Source organism: Lethenteron reissneri, chromosome 21 (genome assembly GCF_015708825.2).
Source record: "Lethenteron reissneri isolate LAM-NWPU_2019-01 chromosome 21, ASM1570882v1, whole genome shotgun sequence".
Lineage (NCBI taxonomy): Eukaryota > Metazoa > Chordata > Hyperoartia > Petromyzontiformes > Petromyzontidae > Lethenteron > Lethenteron reissneri.
In genome coordinates, this window is record NC_083799.1 from 4,993,908 (window position 1) to 5,010,363 (window position 16,456).

A 16,456-nucleotide genomic window follows, 5' to 3' on the forward strand; every position below is an offset into this window, starting at 1 on the left:
TGCAGCCCTCCGTTGCCCGTCGGTGTGCTCTCTCATTACACATACAAGGGCTCATTTATTGTGTGTTGAAGAAAGTCCTGGTCTGTATTTGCTTCGACGGGTTGTCCCGACCCCGACTCCAACGAGGCACCGCAGCGGCCAGATCGCCCTCAGTAGTTGTGTGCTCCGGCGAGATATCCACCACTTTAGTCGGTGACCACCCCTTGGGCTCACCTTCCCGAGCAGGGTCGCCTGTCCATGCAGCCATCTGGGACCATCGCTGCTGGCTCTCGTGCGCGTGAAGACACCTAGCAGCCCACCGGGACTTCTGCACATCATACCCGCAAGTTGGCAAGACCACCCCCATGTCCCTTGCCAAAGCCAACATGCAGTCCATGACCAACAAGTCAAGGACCTCCTGCTTAACATCGGGGTAGGCGGCCACAGCCAACGCCATCAGGGCACTTACGTAGGCGAGCGGAGACTCCGAGCTCCCCCTCCTCCGTTGCATAAACTTTCGTCGGGTGTCACAAGGTGGTTCGTAGACATCCGCCATCTCGGCATAAACACTTTGAAGCGTCTTCTTTTTCTCAGGAGGAATCGATCTGAAGACTTCAAGAGCGTCATCGTCCAGGACGGTCGGCAAAGCGACCAGCACCTCCTCCTCCGACCATTGCACTGACCAGAACGCTGTCTCAAACCTTCAAGTTACGTCACTCCAATCGCCGCCGGCAGCGACAAATTCCTTTACATGTGGAAGCCGTCGGGTGTGCTCAACCCCTTGTCGTCCAGCAGGAGCATCGGCCCCCGCAGCCAGCGTGCCACGCGGCTCACTCGAAATGGCGGGCTCCGACCGCATCTCAGCCGCGCCGCTCAAGATGGCGGCGTCCTGCCGTGTGGTCTCCATAGCGCACGTAATGGCGGACGCCTCCCCAGCACCCGCGATGGCGGCCGTCGTTTTCACAGGGCGACCCTCCGAGGCTCCAGTCTCGAGCCTCTGCACATTGCCCCTCGGCAGTACCTCCTGCGGGTGCCCCGACGACGTGGACGAGAGCGACGAGCGATACCAGCTGGAGAAGCACCGTCCGTAGTAACTCCAGCTGCTCTTCCATCCTCCTCTGGCCGTCTTCCACCTGTCGCGGCGAAGAAGCCGCAGCCGCACTGCCCGCTTTTGGCACGGCGACTTCACCAGCCGCGGTTCCTGTAACTGGGACCACAGATCCCGGGGTCAGCAGGTCCTGGGTCACCGCCTAGTCGTCGTCGGAAGACGCAACAGGTGGGTTTTTCTTCTTGAGATGCTTGGACATTTCTCTTTCCATTGTATGTTTCCGTCTCCAGAAGAACCACGTCTGACACCAATGTAATAAACGACTTCCATAAATAAAAGACTGGTGTCTTTTATTTAACAGAATGTCTGCACAGCTCCGCACTCTCTTTCTCCGGGTAGTTCTCTTGCTTCCCCCACTGCCTTGACAATCCGTCCCCATCCGCGGCCGTGGCACACCTCTCTCTCTCTTTCTCCGTTCACGCTGCTGACTGGCGGCTTGCCCGGAGGAGATGCTGCTTCGCTGGAGGTTCGCAACGTGGTCATTGGCGAGCAGAAGTAGAGCGACAATGCAGTCCGAACACGAGGCTTTCCACACCGACCTCGAGTCCTCTCCTGCCTACGCTTATATGCCTCCCGGCGGAGCTAAGCTCCGCCTATCGCCACGCCCCCTCATGGAACCTTCTGGATGGTTCCCGTATATTATCCGTGGTTCCGCCCGTTACCTTTGGCCTAGATCGAATCACTACTCCAGATTGGATACCGGTTACCCAGCGGTGGCCACGCAGATGTCCCCTGTAACCCCCAGGTGGTGCTCTCTCATTACACAAATAGAAAATGATACACAAAAAATGTTCTTCATTCTTTAGATGTATTATTTGCCGGAGAATTAAAACTAATGCCTGTTATGTTGTAATAAAGGTACGGTTATATTGCAATATATGCGATATTGCAATATAACCGGTCTGTATAGAGCATAATCGACGATCTGACTTAATTTATCACCTAATCTATCCGGATGTCCTATCACATGTATGCCATTACTAGCCCAGTTATTTCACATCACCACCTGGGAAAATGTGGCGGAGTTATAGCTTGTTTCTTGAAAAAAGCTCTGTCGAGAAATGCGGTAAATTGGTTGACCTTATTATTTAAACAGTGTCACGTGAACAGTGGTACTGTATTAAGAACTTCATATAACACTTTTTTTGTATGTCCCAGAGGCATAAAAGTGTTTACTTGCTCAAATGAGCAATGCCTGTAGCAAAGCATTGTTGCCAGCTCTTGCCCGATTACTGGTTCCTCGTGAGGAGCTGGAAACTTTGGCTGGGAAGATTAGCGGATGAAGTCGATGAATTGCATCAAAATTGCAATCCACTACTTCTTTGCCGTTCATTACTCAGGCCCCTTTAAACATGGCGGCGGCTCCCATTGATCCACAAGTCCAGAAGAGATATTTAATTTGTCAGTACCTCCTATGGTGGAATAGCTTTCGTGGTTTCAACTAATTTGTGGCCCATAACAGTGCATTATATGATCACCATTAGAAATTAGTCGGTTATTATAGAATATATTATTATCGTGGGCCCTATGAATAGATCGCTCCAACTAACAGCTTTCTACCATAGATGGTAGCAGTGTTTGCTCTGGCTCATAGACTGCATATTTTGCCTCCCGAAAGCCATGGTCAGCATAACACGGTGACAATACTGAGCCCCACCCATCATCTTTCGCCCAGCGGCAGATATGGCAACAGTCATCAGACTTTACTCTCCAACCATTTTCATGTTATAAAATTGGTCTAGTGATTGAATCGATCATTGCTAGCGTAATCTATTACTTTAATAATTAATCTGATCGCCAAGTTTCGCTCTAAAGTACCACAAGCGACCATTATTGTTGGAGGGAGAGTGAGCTAAGTTACGGGTCCATTTAAGCCTCAATGATGTGGAGCTGCTCTTTATTGTGGCAATCGGGGAAACATCCTATGGCAGGCCTCTTTTGAGCAATGTCATCATGTCTCATGAATTAGATTTAATATACGTATGGAATCAATTGCAAGAATTTAATTTTTTTTCCAGAAAAAATAGAATGTAATACTGCCTCTCAACATAGTTAGTTTGTCGGCTGAAACAGTACTGCAGTGTTTTCGCGTGGTGCTTGTATGGAAAACTGTTTGACTCATGCAACAGGAATTCACATTTTATTTACTGCATTTGCTGTTTGTTTTGCACTGGAAAGCTTTCTAGTAATCACAAAGCAATTCATTGCACCTCTTTAATGTGTGCAATTGCATACTCATACAGCAAAATCATTATCGTTCTAATTGGAATGGAGAATCAACTGCATTTTTATAAATGGAGAAAATACTGGCGTCATCTGGTCCAACCCATGTGAGACTAGGCTCTAAGGAAAGCTGTCTCGGGTGTGGACCAATCAACTTCAAGGACGGTGCATATATTATCAGAGTTATGTTTTTTGTTTGCATTATGGCTGCAGGTATTGTGGTCTATGCAAACATGACTCCTTGTAAAAAAGGTGTCAGTTTTGTTGCCAGATAGAAGGGTAAAAAACCAATTATCATATTTTTTACTGGCAAATGAGGTTCCAATGATGCTGTTATAATGTTAGGATTGCCGTTATAATGCTGTAAATGTCTTTAAAATGCTGTTAAATTGTTATGATAAATATGAGGCCTAGTTAACAACGAAGCCTGCCACTTGCATTATTGTGAATGTTACTTGTAATTGAATAAGTCGAGTCAGACTTGTACTCATGTAACTTGAATGCGATCTTGAGAGCAAGGATGAAGAAATATCTCATCCACAGTTCAGTGTTATGTGCAGCACTGTACATTTAGGCTGCAGTATGGTGAATACACGATGTGACCTTATTTAACACAGTAGCTTATTCTCTTGTACAGCTATTCAGTGCCAATGTAGGTGCCTGGTCCATCCAGGACCTATTGTTGAGTTTCATGTTATCTAAGACAAAGTTATAATGCTGCAGTGTTCATTGTATTGATATTCCAAGTATTAACAGATGCTGTATTTTGTGCTGTGTTTTTCCATCAGATTTATCTCGTTCAATTAATTTAATACCTCGGAGTCGGATGTTCACCCTGGCTCTGAGAGTTTATTGAATACGAGGTTAACTACTCAGATAGTGGTGCAACGCAGCACACAGCGAGGCCGAGACATGTATAGAAGAGACAGAAGTAGATGCCAAACTAATGAATATAAATGGTAAAATACCATATGGTTCCGCTGAAAGAATGGACTTGTGCTTTACATTAAAATTAGATTCCCATTTGACCACAGTTTCCTTGAAAAATTCCAGAAAGACCACTGATGTAGCATTTATTTCCATGAAATGTCTGATTTAAAAAAATGTGTCTGTATATATAGTGACAGCATTGGTATAGAACCATTTTTTTTACCAAAGCACCTACAATTCCAAGAATACAATTTTTACTTGGCCTTAAGGCTGTCATTCCGGTAATGCGACTTCATGGAAGTGTGTGATTGAATATGAAGCAATGACGGATCTTAAACACAGTAATACAATGAAACTTGATACATGTAACATCAATCTTTGTAGGGTACTTAGAGTTGGGAATTCTCATCACAACAACTTGGGATGCAAGAAAATATATATGTAATAAATAAATACAAACTGTTTAAAGCCATACAAGGAGGAATGTGGATGTGGACTGTGTGACAGGTGCGTGTTAAAATGACACACCTGGCATCTGGCCTGGAATTCCTGCTGCGCCCGAGGGAGTTCCTGGGCAGACGGTTTCTTATGCAAGAGATGTACCAGCGATACCTGCAGGGCGACAACTGGGATCTGCCCCGGGTAATAAAGCAGAGCAGCAACACTGTACCTCACACACAAGCGACTGCATCACTGAATCAGTGAACTTGCACCTGTCTGTAACGTCAAAGATTGGTGGAGGAAAAACTGTGAGAATGCCATCATCCCGAATAAGCACCACATCGAGAATCCCATCATCCAGCCATCAGGAAGCTCACTGCCCCCATACACTGTATTTATGATTGACCGTGGCAGATGAATTCATATTTTCCACAACTGGAAAATAAAATAATCGCGCAAATGTGACTGGAATACATTGGCTCTCTATGTGAGCTAATGTCCACTGCGAGCAATCACCGAGGGCATGAGTGATTCACTCATTACCTAGATCTAGATTTATAGTTGCTCAATTTACATCCATATGAAAGAAGAACCTATCTGTTAACGACCACTGTGTGAGTGGGGTTGGTGAATCACAGACATCGTGTACGCGTAACTGAAGAGGTGTCCTTTAATTCCAACGCTAACGACATGACCTTAACGTCAAGTCGGAGCCCCCCTGTTTAAATGTGCATGGAGCAGGGTCGTAACGACTCTGAGCCACGAAAACATATTCCACATTACTATTGTCGATGCAGTTTCACAGGAAAACAATTTAGTTGTTCATCGATTATCCAGCACACAATTATCCAACGGTCCTGGGCTGATCCGATGAAACCGACAAAACTGTGATTGGCACCACGTGCATGACAAATATAGCAGCTATGCTTGATATAAGTGTCAAGTATTATATACAGTACATTATGCACTTCATACAACAACTTACACAATGAAAATCCTGCACGTATATTTAATAAACACTAAAATTGCGTTGTGGATAAGATTGCTTCAAAATAGTTTTGCTTTAAGTGCCCTGATTAATTGTGTTTATTTAGACATCAAAGTTTATAGATGCTTACTTTTGGAAGTGTTTATTGTCTTTGTATCCCAACAAATTCCAATTGTGAAATTAGCATTACATCATGAGACAAATATTAATTTTGAAATCTCACAGCAGCATTTCCCACGTGTCAGCGAACAGCTTATGAGAGAATTTTAACACAACTTCAGAAACATCCTTCAAGTCTGTTTATCGTTTATAAAGCAAGAGCCACACTTTCTCTCACACTCTGCTTGTGTAGGTCTCGCATGATGGTGAAACCAAACATTTTGATTTATCTCCGAGCTGAAAAAAGCCAAATCAAGTGCAAATCAAATTTTATATGATTGGGGTTTTGTGTGCAGCCATTTTGTAACGGGGTCAGGATTAATGACACACTCTTCACCGGTGCAATTTCAAAGTGTAGGAGTCACTCAGTCAGGAGTCTTTACTGATTGTGGACTTTTTGCCAATCAGGAGTGCTTCAGTTTGGGCAATATTTAGCTGGAGAATATTAGATCCAATCCAAGATGAGATCGTGTAAAGGCAAGATGTGAGACGGTGAGGTTGGGTCTATGGAGTCAGTGGTGATGCAGTACTGGCGTCTTCAGCAAAGAAGTGATGGTCGATATTAAAACTGGAGATTATTTATACAAGTGGGAGATGTATTAAAGAAGAGCAGGGGATTGAGGATGGAACCTTGTCTCTAAGGAAGAGTCCTCGTATAGAAATATAGAAGCAGTTTGAGAGGTAAGATCTGGAGTCAGAAATGTGCCTGTGATGCCTACATAATTAAGACGACGCTCAAGGAGAACGAAATGAGAATTAGTCATGATCTGAACTGAGAAGTTGCAGTAGAATGACCTTTGTGGAAACCAGATTTCACTGGGTCGTGGAGGCCATTGAGATAGAGGTGTTTGGAAAAATGTGAGTACATTACCCTTGACTTTAAGTTTTTGTGACTGCAGGAATTCATATTCTTTGGATCTTTTGGTAACGTCACGTAGATAAGTTGACAGTCGCTAGTGTTGTGATGGAAATGTCGTAGTTTTTTAACCTATTTACGTGACTTTACCGAAAGAACCAAAGAATATGAATTCCTGCAGTGACTAAGACTTTAAGTGATCGAAACGTCCCTCCTGATGAGGATTGCTTGTGCTGTGATCGAAATGTCATAGTTTTTTCAACCTATCTACGTGACTATACTGAAAGACCCAAAGAATAAGATGACCCTTTTTGGACTTTTCAAACAAAAGGGTGCCTTGCGATTAGATGGACATTTTCAAGGATTTTGGAATCAACGTGGGGTTTTTTTCAGGATGGGAGTCACGGCAGCAGTAGCAGCGGCAGTCTTGAGAATGAATGGAATGGTACTGGATGAGATGGAGGCATTTATGGTAATGTACTGGGCCAGGGTGGGTACACAGCGAGGGATGAGTTTGGTGGGCACTGGATCGAGAAATTAACGTTTTTTTAGGCTGGAGATTATTTTGATTACGTCATTTATAGTTAAAGGCTGAGGTATGTCAACTTTTAAACAGTAAGGAGACAGAAGGACAGTTAATAGGAGAGTCAGACACTAAAATAACATTGCTATTATTTTCGACCTTTTTATAAAATCAGGCAGGCTGTTCACACTTGGCAACTGAGTAAGTAGTGGAGGAAGTGCGGTTATGGAGGGAATGTATTAGGAAGTTTACAGTGCTGAAATGGATTTAGATTTTATAGCACCATTTGTGATAAGACCCAAGTAGAAGAGATCTGATGTGGCTCTCACCAGGGCTGACTGATGTGATTTAATGAGCATTTGAGGCCTGGTGGTGGATTTCAAGATTATATTTATACATCATCCGTATAACAAATAAAAGTTAATAAAATTTCAAGTCAATGGTTTTTCGCTCACACAAAACAGCTGTCCTTACCAAGGGGCTGGAGTCTTCAGAGGGGTAACATCATTCACATCATTAGAGACAGAGACCACGCAGACCCAGGGCTTGAACCCAGCCGTAGAGCAGTGAGTGGCTCGCAATCAGAAGGTCGCAGGTTCAAATCCTGGTTGCCATTGAGATGGTTGACTCAGCCCATCATCCATCCAACCCTCCTTTTGGGGTTGATCAAATCAGTACTACTTTTTATGCAAGGGTGGGGGGTGAGGAAGCCCACAGCAGTTTCTGTTATGAATAAACTCGTCCTCCCTGCCATAGGAATGTGGAATTTCCACCACAGACTTTGTAGGGCTATGTTAACAGGAGATAAGCACCAATGACTAAATGGCCCATTTAAAATATCAGGAACCATCTAACAAAGATGGTCAAAAGATGGTCCCTGTGTCGTTCAGTGCGATGATGCCACGGAACGTGACGTCATGCGCGCTGGGCAGCTCGATGAAGTCACGTCTCTTAGAGTACTTAAGGGAGACCCCGTGATGAAAGCGTGGTCACTGTGGGAACGGGTAGAGTAAGAAGGGTAGAGAGGGCGCCAGGGGTAGAGAGGGATCGAGTGGAGAGTCTGGTGAGAAGCCGGTGATAGCCGATAGAGGTGCTTCTCTCTCCGGTTGGTGGAGTTGGCAGAGTCCCCGATCCGACACGAGAGAGAGAGACCGGAGCCAGCCGGCAGGGACCCGGACTCAGAGTAGGACCCCTAATCCCTAGGAATTGTGTACCCTTGTGTTAATTTGTAAAGCCTTTAATAAACCTTTGGCGAAAGCCCTCAACTTACCTTCATAAACGAGTGCGTCCTGGGAACTCCTCAACACCTGTATCACACACTTTCAGATGCGTTTGTGCAGCCGTCTGGATGCTCTTCCGATATTAGGAAGCCATTGGAGCTATGCACTTTTACATCTAAATTGAAAACGTATTGCTTTAGAACTGCTTTTTGTATTTAGCTTGTTGTCCTTCCCCCACACCTCCGATTGACCGTGATAAGTATCACGGTTGGCTGAGTAAGGTGCGAAATAAGTTAAATGTAAAAAAGTAGAAAATGTGGCACTTTAATGTTCATAAAAGGGATGTTTGATGGTCCATGAAGCAAGGATGGATGGACACACAATATGAGAGTCAATAAGTGAAGCATACAGTTGTCTTGTGGTGTAAAATTAGATTTGAGACCTGGAAGGAGAATCTTGGGAACCCAAAAAAATAATGAGGTGGTAGTCGCTTAACATGACTGGTGAAAGGGTGGTGAGAACAATGGACTTGGTGTTAAAGATTACGAGGTCGAGAGTGTCTGGGAGATGAGATTAGTTAGGACGGATTCACAGATTCCAAGAGTGATTAAAGGTGGTCATTCAACCTTAAACTAGGTCAGAGCTTTCACACTTGGAGAGACTGGGCCAATGTGACTGCTACATATGAGGAGTATCACAGACAATTTTAATTTAATACATCTTTATTAGATTGCAACTGGAAACATTCCAGATTCAGAAGGATGAGAATGTTTTTAATTTAACAAACCAGACACTACCATGTGCTAAACGAGGGAGCAATTAAGCCATACGTCGGCCATTAATGTTCATACATCTCCTGTTGCTGTCAGGGTCCTGTAAACTCTGCAAGTCTTTAAAGGGAAAAATTATAACTTTTTTCTTATTGCAACTTTCTTTTTGTAAGGAGTTGCCAGGATATCGGTTAAATAAAGGTACTCTTTGGGTCTTTCAGTAAAGTCAGGTGAAAAAAGCAGGTGAAAAAATACAGCAGGTGGACTGCTGAGGCAGGAAGAAATATAGCCTGCTGTATTTTTTTCAACGAAAGATGATAGCTTGTGTTGTGATCGAAACGTCATGATTTTTTTATGATTTTATAATTTTTCTATCTACGTGACTTTACCGAAAGACTCTAAGAGTATAAATTCCTGCAGTCACGAAAGCTTTATGTCAAGATTTAAATAAAAGTACTTTTGTTCAAATGGACTCGAGAATTTTCTATGCGCCGTTTTGCCTAGACAAAGTGAGTCATAGGGAATCAGGGCATTTAAGGCCATGGGCATATTCTGTACAGCCAGAATATTTGCCAAAAAAGGTTGCCCTTGGGAACACGTTTTCAAGAAGCAGCAGAGTTCAGCCAAAATTAAGCCAGAGACGTACCAAAGAACATCTGCTTTTGGAAAAGCAGTGAGTCATAAAATACAACAAAAGGCACCTAGTATTTTTACAAGTAATGCAAAACTATTTCTTATAACATTGTAATTTATCGTACCAGTATTTTATATCAGAGGAGACATGATGTGACCCTGCAATGTTGCAAGTAGAATAATATTTCAAGAGCTTGCAAAATCAACAATGACATCCATGACACTTTGTATTGATATATCTTTCAAATACAGTTTAAGTATGAAGAAATAGAAATATAATTTCTCAATTGGTTTTATTTTTCGATTTAAAGCTTTCGTGACTGCAGGGATTCTCAATTGATGTAATTCATTTCATAGTAAATTTGTGAATGCAGCCATTAAACATTATCACATTTAAGGCAATGCACTCCATTATATACACATTTTAATTTGTGCATGCTACGAGCTCTGTATTTTGTTAAGAAGTAAATAACTCCATTTGGTTTACTCAATACGGAGCCTAAACATGTGCTCATGCAGTGCTGCTGTTGCTCCCGATGCAGGACAAGGACCCGTTTTGGGAATGTCCGGAGAACACCGTGTCTGTGGGTGTGGTCCAGGTCGCCCTGCAGCCTCTTTCCCACCAGGTAAGAGGATGCTGAGGGAGGAAACACGAGACAGGACAGTAGTAATTCATGAGAGGCCTTTGATGCCTGGTTGTCTGTGTCTCTGTCCACCTGGCTTTCTCTAATCACTCACGGGTAGGAATTGTGCCCTTGGCAGAAGAGCACCGGGAATAGCTTGCTGGATATGCACGTATTTTGATTGTATCGATGCCTCCACAGAAACCCCCCAAGCAAAAGTTGTGACCTTCCTTCGTAAGTGCTAGAAGGTGTTCTCTTTATACACCTGTTTAAACCCCCCAACGACAACAACAATAGAAACGGATGATTTACTTGACTTATTTTTCGATTTAAAGCTTTCGTGACTGCAGGGATTCATCTTCTTGGTTCTTTCGGTAAAGTCACGTAGAAGGGAAGTAATAAAATAATAAAAATTAAACATAATAAAATAATTCTCACGACGTTTCGGCCACAACGCAAGCAGCCGTCATCAGGTGAAGAACAGGTCTACTTATTTTATTACTCGCTGTGTTGCCTGTTATGGAACAAAGCAACCGCCAAAGCTTGCTTTAACATAATCCGTAGTGAATTTTAAATTCGTCGTTGTTTTCTCCCCTCTCTGGACAGCTGGCGGTTAGCGATACTTACCCCGTGCTGGATTGTCATGGGCAGGAGCAGGGGCATCTGCATGTGCTCATCCAGCCGTGTGACTCTGATGGTGCGCCCAAACGCCAGCAAGTCGGCGATCCAAACGAGCTGGTAGGAGCATTAATGATGAGCACCGTTCACTCTCGCTTACGGAATGTGCCACTGGCTGTCTTGGAAAGAAGGAGCAGGTTTCACAAAGACAAAGCTTTATAATCAGCTAACATAGCTGAATACGTATTTCAACATCTCCCACTCATACCAGTGAAAATGGACCGCTCATGTTCTTTTATTTTGAAGTCAGAAAATGTTGTCCTCGTTGTTGGTTTTAATGCATTTTAAAATGGACCGGATGTGGCTTTCGAGCATAAATAAACATGATGTTACATGTGAATTTGCTCTTTCCTGTTAAATTATGTTCCATTAATTTGTACCTACAATGTTTATTTGATGTTTACATCACAAATCTGCCAAGAATACATAGCCTAAAGTCTTAATTAAGCAACCGTTAATTAGGTAATCTGTGATATTATCACATAACTATTGCACAAGTTTAGATCAATCGTCCGTTGTTAAGCTAGAAGAATAAAGTCATAATAAAGTTTACAAATAAATAAACAAATACACATGTAAAAACTGGTATACAGTAGTGTGTTTTTTATTTAGATGTATGTCCTTCCCAGTCTAAAATGCTGATTTAAGCATGTAGCTTACCAAGAATAAAATTCTGCCTTGAATACTAGACACCAGAAATGAATTTTAGTATTCAGAATACCGCAGAGATTTTACATTGAGGCTCCAATTGATGTTCTGTAACATTTTGCACAGTGGTCATTTGTACTTCTCTGATGCAGGGCCAGCAAAATATCAAATGCCGAAATTTTTTCATGGGTAGTCCACATGCCTGTCAGTATGATACATTCAGCTGAGGGACCACTGTGATCAATGACTGGTCCTACATTTTTGTGAAAGCAAGGGGAACTCTTAAATGAATGTTGTTATGTATTATTACTACTACGTTTCTTTCCCCAGGAAAGCCTTGCTGATATGAACACTATTTGACAGTAGGGTCTAGCCAGGTTTTGGTAGTGAGACCACCCTGCTACCCATAATACGATTTGCTTTAATGTGTATCGTGTATAAAAATAATTATTGTATTTTTTATCTCTCCAAAAATTCAAATTAATCTGCTCATAATGTCACAAAATATATAAGTCAATGTCTCCTTCGTTTATCCATCTCTCCATGTAGAAAAAAGTATTTTATATGCAAATATGTGATCATCTGATGACTATGGATTCATTTTCATTTGCAAAAATTATTCCCTTCCTTAAACTTATTTTATTACATCTCTGCTTTCTATCTATGCATTACTTACTTTTAAATGCCTTCGCCACACCTTTTAAACCACCGTCTGCATCCATATAAATTGAACCAATGACAGGCTCTCTGTTATAAACCCAGCCTGATGATGGCTGTGCATCCTTCATGATGCACATAGTGTCTGTGATCTCATTAGATGTGTCTTTCCAAATACATCACTTGACATCACATTTATTACTGTGAACTGTCATACTGTAAACATCACTTTTAAATCGGAATATCTTACATTTACTCTTTTGTTGCAAAATTAAGTATACATGATAGTACATGTCAACTCTAAAGGGTTTAAATCAGTGAGATTCCTACTGGAAATCCTGGTGGAAACCCCAAGAAACCGAAAGAGAAAACCCAAGAAATAGAGGGAAAGCCAAGAAACCGAGGCACATAAATATTTGTATATCGTACAACAGGTGAGGGCAAGTCTACTTTTGTATAAAAGAGGGGGATAACTCAATAAGTTTGCATAGCAACAATAAGCTAATGCACACCTCTTAGTGAGGACCACCATAGTAAATGAAATTATCATGTTAATCTTGGACGGTTATTAGTTGCCCGCTATTTTTTCGTAGAAAGGTTGTAAGTAAAGACATCTTTTGGAGCTGACTTACGTAAGACCTGAAATATCAGGAGCTTCGGGTGCACTTCAATGCTTGAAGCTGAGTGTTATTTTAAGGTCAACAACAATCCATTGCACTGCCATGAGCAACTAGTCCTTTAGACTTGACATGGGTGCATTATTCTATTGGAACATGTTCAGCATTAAAGTAAGTTACGTGATCTTTTAAAACCAAAGATACTAATAAGATTTGAAGCTTTCGTGAAGTCACATAGGTGGAGAAATAAAAAATAGATATATATCACGACGTTTCAATCGCAACACAAGCGGTCGTCCTCAGGCAGAAAAATATAATCCAGCAGTGGAACTGCTGAACCAGCGAGAGAGCTGTTACAACAAACCGTTTTACAAGGAATCATGTGTGCATTAACCACAATACTTGTGGTCAAAATGCAAAGAAGTATTGTGGTTAATGCACACATGATTCCTTGTAAAAAGGTTTCTGTTTTGTTGCCAGAAAAAAAGGGGGAAAGCTTATTATAATTGTTTGGTACTGGCAAAGGAGGTCTAATGATGTATTTAATTATTTAAGAGAAAGTATTCTTATTTTCACATTAAAAAGAGAACCTTGAGCAGATGTTGTACAGAAACCACGGATGACCGTTTGCCTACTTGAGTCAAATATATTCGTTGAGTAATTGCCATTGTCCCAGCAGCATGTGTTTTTTATTTTAAATAAAACTGAAAATCATTTGGCATTAGGCTTTGTGTCTCCTCCGGTTGATTTTCGACCAATGGAGTCCCTGGGCGAATCTAATAGTGATACTTTGCATTGCAGATTGGTAAGCAACTGCACCTCCTAATAAGGATTTTGGGGGCCCGAGGTATTCCTGAGCACTTCACTAAGGTGAGTGATGGTGTGCCTGTGTTTGCCTGCCCATGGCCCTAGGCTGCATTCTTATCTGGATATAATGACACTCCTTTTCCCAGCACCTTAACTCTATCCACCCCATTATCTATGCTACACACTCCACCACCACTACAACGTACCCACCTGTCTTTATATCTTAAAAGCCCAACGCTTTCCTGTCTCCCAACACCTGCACCCCATATTTTACCTTTCCTAATCCACATACCTCACCAAATACCTGTTTTTCCTAAGTCGTTCCCACACCCAGTGACTTTCTTAATCCTCACATGCTTTACAGTCCCTTAATCCTCACATCCATGTGCCTGACAACCTCCGCATATTCTGCGCACGAATAATGTGAGATGGATTTTCGTAGTGGCATGAAATGCATACTCCAAAGCAATCCACATATTGAAATGGAACTGCATGGGTTGCGTGAATTGCCACACCTGGCAGTCGAAACAAGTTGGGAAACGTTTTAATGTCTGACGCAACGCTGTTGCTTCTGTTCACACTCAGCGGCAGATATTGTATGTATCTCCAGCTGGGTATGACAATGATTAATTAATAATAGGTGGGGGATGGCAGTAACAACATGCATTTTTAAATGTGCGTGTGTGTATTTCACTTGTGCTTATAGAAACACATTATAAACAATCTAAACGTCGAGGCCCGGGTTGCATTTGGACACGATCTAGAAGCGAGAGACGTGGCCTGTTTTGTCGCGTGCGCTCAACGCGTGTGCCAACTCACGCCAACCATCGCTGCATGATCCACTTGCTTGTTCTCAATTACAAAAATGTCGAAATGGAAAGCGTATAATATACACCGTATAACTATATGTAGAAAATGTAGACAGACAAATAAACAAGCTGGCTGCCAAAATTAACAATATTTGCAACTCCACTTTTTTTCCCGTATACACAGACTCACTGTAGATTTAAGCTGTTTTGTGAAGATGAGGATGAGACTGCAGAAGTGGCCTCAAGTAACCCTGACTACAACTTTGAGAAGACCTTTTTCTTCAGTCCTGTCACTGAGGAGGTTTGAAATACATTGTCCTTCACCGTACGTATTCTCTGTAGTCATATTGCAACCAAGTTGGTAAATGCATGCACCAATAAGCATTCTCTCTCTGTGGTGACAGAGGCATTATTTTTTCCATGAATGTTAGACTTAGCAATGGAAGAGCATTTGTGAGTTAATAGGAGAGGAGTATTTAAATGTTGCATTTTACCAAAATATGCTATAGAATGGCATATGTATTGAAACAACCTCAAATATATTGCATGCATAAAAAGTGTACAGTATTACTATTTCGTTGTCATTCTTTTGCAAGTTTAGTTTATAAACACATTTTATATGTTGAAAACACGGGCCATATTTACATGGTTTACTTAATGAGTACAGATAGTTATCGTTCTGCATCTGTTTTCGTTCCATTAACAATCTGCTTTACTTCCTTGGTTACAGTTTTTAGATTACATTGCAAAGTCTGTTCTCACCATTGAAGTCTGTGGAACACAAGTTGAAACGGTGAAGGAAGACAAAGCTCAGTGTGGACAAGAAAGGAACCAAACGGGTCCAAGCAAAAACCATGTAACGGCAGTGACTCATGATTCGCATACACAAAACTATATTTTCAATGTGAACGTGCAATTAAATATCCATAATCAATTAATGTGGTCACATTGGCACTGACAAACTGTATTTTCAGATGTTTTATATCCAGGATGCTGAAACGGTGCGGCAACTGGAGGAAGCCGAGCGGAAACTGGTAATTAATTCAATGTGGATAGAATATTGATTGCAGTTGCTTGCTATGTTTGCGTTGTTGCTCACACAGGGACTGGAAAACAATGGGGAATATGCACCATTGCTGTTCATAATACTCGACAAAACGTAGCATTTCTCCTCCCAAGAGAACCAGGAAAACAGTTGTGCTGTGTCAATCTGAGAGTCGCATTAGTCGAGCGTGTGTTCTGTATGAGAACATGTATCATCTGCAGGAGTCATTAAATTCGTTTTCTCAGACAAGTGAGTGTTCCACCTGCTCAATATAATTCACTCAGGGTAACTCTGATGAAGGTGGTGTGAATTAACTTTTATTTTCATGTGTTTTTGTTTTGCTGTTGTTAACGACGATGGAAATGTTTTGTTACATTGTTTTACAGATTGTTTTGTCAGACTTTGTTTATCAAGCACATCGGGATCGTGCAACAGTTGTCTTAGTAAGTTCGCCTGTTCGTTTATTTGTGCACTGACTGTGAAATGAATGACTACACATGGTCATTGAGTCAAAGGCTGGATTTTCGTCACCCTTCAAAATTTGGTGTAAATGTCAAGAATAAGAGTGCCAATTCTTAATTGCATTTATTTTTAGTGCAGCAATAGAGCATGATTTGCCTTTTTATAATTGATTGTGAAATGAATACAAATATATAACTTTCGGAAGGAGAGTTACAAAATGGGCTGGGTCTGAATAATCGCTTACCTTTCTTGTTCACCATCGTGCTGAGCCAGGAACTAA

The 16,456-nt window shown here is 41.9% G+C and overlaps 1 protein-coding gene across 1 annotated transcript in view; it reads left to right on the forward strand.

Moving 5' to 3' along the window:
• Positions 1-16,456, forward strand: part of LOC133344971 (kinesin-like protein KIF28) — a 69,607-nt gene that overhangs the window by 50,905 nt on the left and 2,246 nt on the right. The window contains exons 17-24 of the mRNA XM_061555304.1: positions 4,748-4,882; positions 10,373-10,456; positions 11,060-11,191; positions 13,855-13,923; positions 14,854-14,970; positions 15,400-15,525; positions 15,644-15,703; positions 16,101-16,157. Coding sequence (XP_061411288.1) covers positions 4,748-4,882; positions 10,373-10,456; positions 11,060-11,191; positions 13,855-13,923; positions 14,854-14,970; positions 15,400-15,525; positions 15,644-15,703; positions 16,101-16,157 — 780 coding nt within the window. The remainder of the gene's footprint in view (positions 1-4,747; positions 4,883-10,372; positions 10,457-11,059; positions 11,192-13,854; positions 13,924-14,853; positions 14,971-15,399; positions 15,526-15,643; positions 15,704-16,100; positions 16,158-16,456) is intronic.